General features: G+C 41.2%; 1 protein-coding gene across 1 annotated transcript; it reads right to left on the bottom strand.

The window, feature by feature from the left end:
* Nucleotides 1-450: 450 nt before the first annotated feature.
* On the bottom strand, nucleotides 451-3802 carry LOC101300031 (probably inactive leucine-rich repeat receptor-like protein kinase At2g25790-like). The gene is made up of 2 exons (XM_004292795.1): nucleotides 1249-3802; nucleotides 451-1106 (listed from the first exon to the last, which is right to left on the bottom strand). Exons 1-2 carry the CDS (start codon nucleotides 3800-3802, stop codon nucleotides 745-747), a joined length of 2916 nt encoding a protein of 971 aa, XP_004292843.1. The 3' UTR covers nucleotides 451-744.
* Nucleotides 3803-4678: the final 876 nt, after the last annotated feature.

Raw genomic sequence — 4678 nt, forward strand, 5'->3', positions numbered from 1 at the left:
ACGACCTTTCAGTCGCCACAGTTTTCTCTTTGTCCATGACTAAAGCAGTAGGGAAATTATAGAAGGGAAAAATCACGGAACAGTTCTGCAATGGTAAACTTAGCAACTCTGGTCAAGTTTTACCCACACCTTTTTGTATGTTAGGTCGTAGGAATGATACTGATCAGTTTTACGCATGCGATTGGAGATTTATTCTTTCACCAATTAGTAGGCAAAAACTTTTGAAAGAGCGAAAGACTATCCCACGATATAGCTAGATTAATAATGGTCCCGTTTCCTTTCTCTCCAAGATAGAAAGGGATCGAAGAGGTACTGATGTATTCCATATTCGAAGCTCTAACATCTAATCTAGCTACACATTACTCTTCTTCATTCGGATCTGATCTATACAAGATCTTGGAGTAGTGCCATGGATGATTACGATTAATTAATTAAGTTGCAAAGAAACTTCATATAAAGCCATTGAATTTTGGTAGCATATCATTTAGCTAGTAACCTTACATATTTACAATTTACACTCACTATAGTATGTTAAACATACCATCAAACAATACATTATACATATGAGCTATTAACAATTAATTAACACCTTATGTTACAAATACAACAAAAGGTGATAATTAATTAATTAATTAACACATAAATTACGTTACCAAGAAAACCAATGAAACTAAGAAGATCGAAGAAGAGTAAAAGAAAGAGAAAAAAAGGTCGAACACAACTCTCTGGGGATCTCGAAAAATATCAAAAAGGTGAAGAAACTAATTTTACTGCAACACAAGAACTTGTCTTCGTTATAGAGTCTAGGGTTTTGTATAGTTCCTTTGCGCATGGTCTAGCCGTCGGGTCACCAGCAGTACAGTGAAGGGCTAGGTTCATGGTTTCAACAATTTCATTCTGATTCTTCAAAACGTGCCCTCGGATCATCGGGTCCGTCCATGCATCAAGATGGCAATCCGAGTAGCAATACCGTGCCCACTCAACGATGCTCTCGTGTGCCCCCAACTCTATGTCGCCGGGGCTTTTTCCGGTCAGTAATTCGATGAGGACTAAACCGAAACCGTAGATATCACTTTTCTCGGTGATGTCTTTGCTTTCTGTAGCTTCTGCAACGACACACATTACATGTTAGTTAGGACTTAGGAGCATGTCCTCTGATACATCATGTTAGCAATGTGAAGAACGAATAATATATCTAGCTAGATAACAATATTACAGTAAACGTTAGTTAAGAATATTGTGACGTACCTGGAGCAACATATGCAGACGAAACAAAACCCTTGGAGTCTCTGAGAGCGGGAAGACTCAACCAAAGACGAGGCTCATCTTCTGCGTCAACAAGTACTTTCTCAGGAGACACACAACCGATGACAAAACAAGGAGAGCAAGAGAAGTGCAAGAATCGCAGAGCTCTTGCAATCCCGACGGCGATCTTCCGTCGTTGTTCCCAGTTTTTATTCCTCAGAATTTGAGACAATGCTTTCCCTTCGCAATATTCGTGAATGACATATGCGCTCTTTTCGGATCGACATATTCCGATCAACTGGATTATGTTGGGGTGCCGAAGGTTTCCAAATTCCACCATTTTAGACCAAAATGTTGGAGAAATTGAATTCACAGCATCCTCTTTTACAACAAACTGTGCACCTTTGTTGCCAATTGCAATGACATTACCTTGTTTTGCTGCAGATCGAATATCTTCAATTGAAACTAATCTTGAAACTTTGGGCTCAAAGAATTGCATTTTCCATATTCCATCTTCACTCTCCACAGTTTTCGTTTCCAAATCCTTTCGTCTCCGAATGTATAAAATGATAAAACCAGCAATACCAAAAGCAGCTAAAGCAACGAGAAAGCAAGTGATGAGAATAAACCACCACGTGGGGTTATTTCTTACGGTTTTGCCCTTGCATGGTGGCAAACCACTCGTGATGTCACCGCCGCAAAGGTGGTTTCCGGCCACCGAGCTCGCATTTATGGCAAGAAATGCTCCGGTGGATGGCAATTTTCCATGGAGGTGGTTGCGAGAAATGTTCACTTGAACAAGCGATTCAATCACGCCTAGGTTCCGTGGAATTTCGCCGGAAAGTTGGTTGCGGGACAAATCAAGCTGACCAAGAACTGGCATCTCAGAGAGACTGACCGGAATTGGGCCGCTGAGCTGGTTGCCGCTGAGGTCTAGGCTCACGAGCTTTTTACATGAGGACAATTGCTGAGGAATGGAACCGGAGAGCTTGTTGTGAGAAAGCTTTAACTGCATCAGCTCCGATAGGTTCCCGAAATTCAGGGAAATAATTCCCGATAAATGATTTTCAGACAAGTCCAAGTTCTCGAGCTTGTCGCTGCCGAAAGACTCCGGTAAGTTGCCGAAAATTCTATTTCTCGCGATATTCAGCATTTGAAGTGAAGGCAAGTCCCACTTCTTGTCATCAATTCTTCCGGAAAAATTATTGCCTGAGATATCCAAGAAATACACAAGCGAAAGCTTTACGAATTCGGCCGATATTTCACCGGAGAACCGGTTGTTTTGAACTCGAACTCGGCCTAAGCTCTTGCAAGAAGCCAGACTTTCTGTTATATCACCTTCAAGAGAATTGGAAAAGAGGATGAGCTTGAAAAGTTTCCCCGAGTGGCATAGCGTATCAGGTACTTTTCCTGTGAGGTAGTTTGTAGATAAGTCTACAACAGTGAGATTGCTTTGCTTTCCAAGATCACTCGGAATCTCTCCTGAGAACTTGTTCGACCACAGCTGAAGGACTTGCAGCCGAGCCAGAGAAGCAAGGGATTGGGGAATCTTTCCGGTAAAGTTGTTTGCGAAAAGATGAAGAATCTCAAGTTGTTGTAGCTGACTAACAAGTTCAGGAATCTCACCGGAAAGAGAATTCTCACTAAGATCAAGTGAGACAAGCTTTCGGAGACCGAAAATGGATTTAGGAAGCTGACCTGTGAGCTTGTTTCCGTAGAGGAACAGATATCGGAGCTCGGTAAGGTTTCCTAGAGAGTCCGGGATTTGGCCGGTGAGATTGTTGAAAACAAGATCGAGATGATTCAAAGCAGTAAGCTTACCAATCTCATGTGGGATTTCGCCGGAGAGATTGTTGTAGCCCAAGTATATCAACTTTAAGTTCTTGACTTGGCCTAGCTGGCTTGGAATTTTGCCAATTAGCTGGTTTGAAGCCAATGTCAAGTACTCCAAGTTAAACATATTTGACAAGGAATATGGAATCTCTCCGGCTAACACATTACCACCAAGATCAAGAAACTTCAAGCTCGAGAACGAACCGATGTTTTCAGGGATTTTCCCCGAAATCATGTTGTTACACAAGTCTAGTGTCTCCAGTCCCGGAAGTGAACCTTGTGGGATTTGTCCGGTTAAGTTGTTGTTGCTGAGATTGAGATGTCGAAGAGAATTTGAGCTGGTGAACATGTCATGAGGAACTTGGCCTTGTAGCTGATTGTTGGAGAGGTCGATTTTTTCGACGTGGGACAATTGAAAGAGTGAGGATGATAATCTGCCAGAGATGTTTCTTCCATGGAGGTCGATGACGTTGACATGCGACGAGTTAACATCACCGACGCATGTAACGCCGTGCCAATAGCAGAGATTGTTGGCCGTGGAGTTGCTCCAGCTTGAGAGGGAGTGTGAAGGGTCGTGGACGATGGAAGCTTTGAAGGATAAGAGAAGCTCAACTTCAGCCTGATGATAAACATCCAAAGCATGGACATGATTTGAGAAGATTAAGAGCATCATGATGATCAACATGCAAGATTCGAGACTAGTGCTTCGAGGTCTCTTCGCCATCTTCAGCTCAAATGTTATTGCCTCCACGTAGAAAGCACTGAAACCAGAGTGTAGAAATCGGTTATTTAACACAAAAGATGGAAAATATAGTAAAATAAAACATGAAAGACCAAATACATGACTAATATATTCGCAATCTGAAGAAATATATGATCGAACTAATCAAAGAAGTTGGGGTAATAAAATATATGTTTGCAACGTACCTGAAGCTCATCTCATAATTAGGGTTTTTGCTGCGTGAAAGATATATGGTGAAGAGTTTGTTGAGTGAATAGGAAGAGATGGAGGAAGGTTTGGAACTACTAATTGATGAAGAAGAGGGTTAGTAGTGTGAGAGAGTGTGTGGGAGATTCGAGTGCTTATATAGAAGGAAGATTAAGATCTGGAAATGGGGAGGGAAGTCGCGGACAATTACGATATGGGACCTTGGCTTTGTTCAGAAATGATGTATGAACACGAACGGTTGAAAGGGAAACAGGGACAGATGTTGGAAAAAAGCCTCTGATTTTGTCGGGTTATATGATAAAATGCTCTTTTTGACTGATTGACTGGCTCAAGTGCTCAACCATAATGATAAGATTTTGTAACCGTTGAATGACTTCCAACTTTCTCACGTGTAATTTTTTTTGGTAAAGTTATTTTTGAAGTAAGCATAAAAAAGAGAGTTAATTTTGAAGTCGATCCTTGAGTTAAATTTGCTAACACTATATCCTCGTATGGTAAATAGCTCACAATTCATTTCAATTAATCAATATAAAATAAGTGAAGAGAATATCCAAGCTGACACCGGGAAAAAGTTTAATGCTTCTAGCTTTCTAGCTTGCTAAGTTCAGCCAATAATAGACAGCTATGTATTCTGAACTCTCTCTCTCTCTC

The sequence above is a fragment of the Fragaria vesca genome, linkage group LG2 (assembly GCF_000184155.1).
Source record: "Fragaria vesca subsp. vesca linkage group LG2, FraVesHawaii_1.0, whole genome shotgun sequence".
Lineage (NCBI taxonomy): Eukaryota > Viridiplantae > Streptophyta > Magnoliopsida > Rosales > Rosaceae > Fragaria > Fragaria vesca.

Bases quoted from the DNA above. Each gene is read 5' to 3' on its own strand.
- LOC101300031 (XM_004292795.1), bottom strand. From the start codon at position 3,802: ATGGCGAAGAGACCTCGAAGCACTAGTCTCGAATCTTGCATGTTGATC. The intron at 1,107-1,248 runs GTACGTCACAAT...GTGTCGTTGCAG, and splicing joins GTCTGCATATGTTGCTCCAG to AAGCTACAGAAAGCAAAGAC.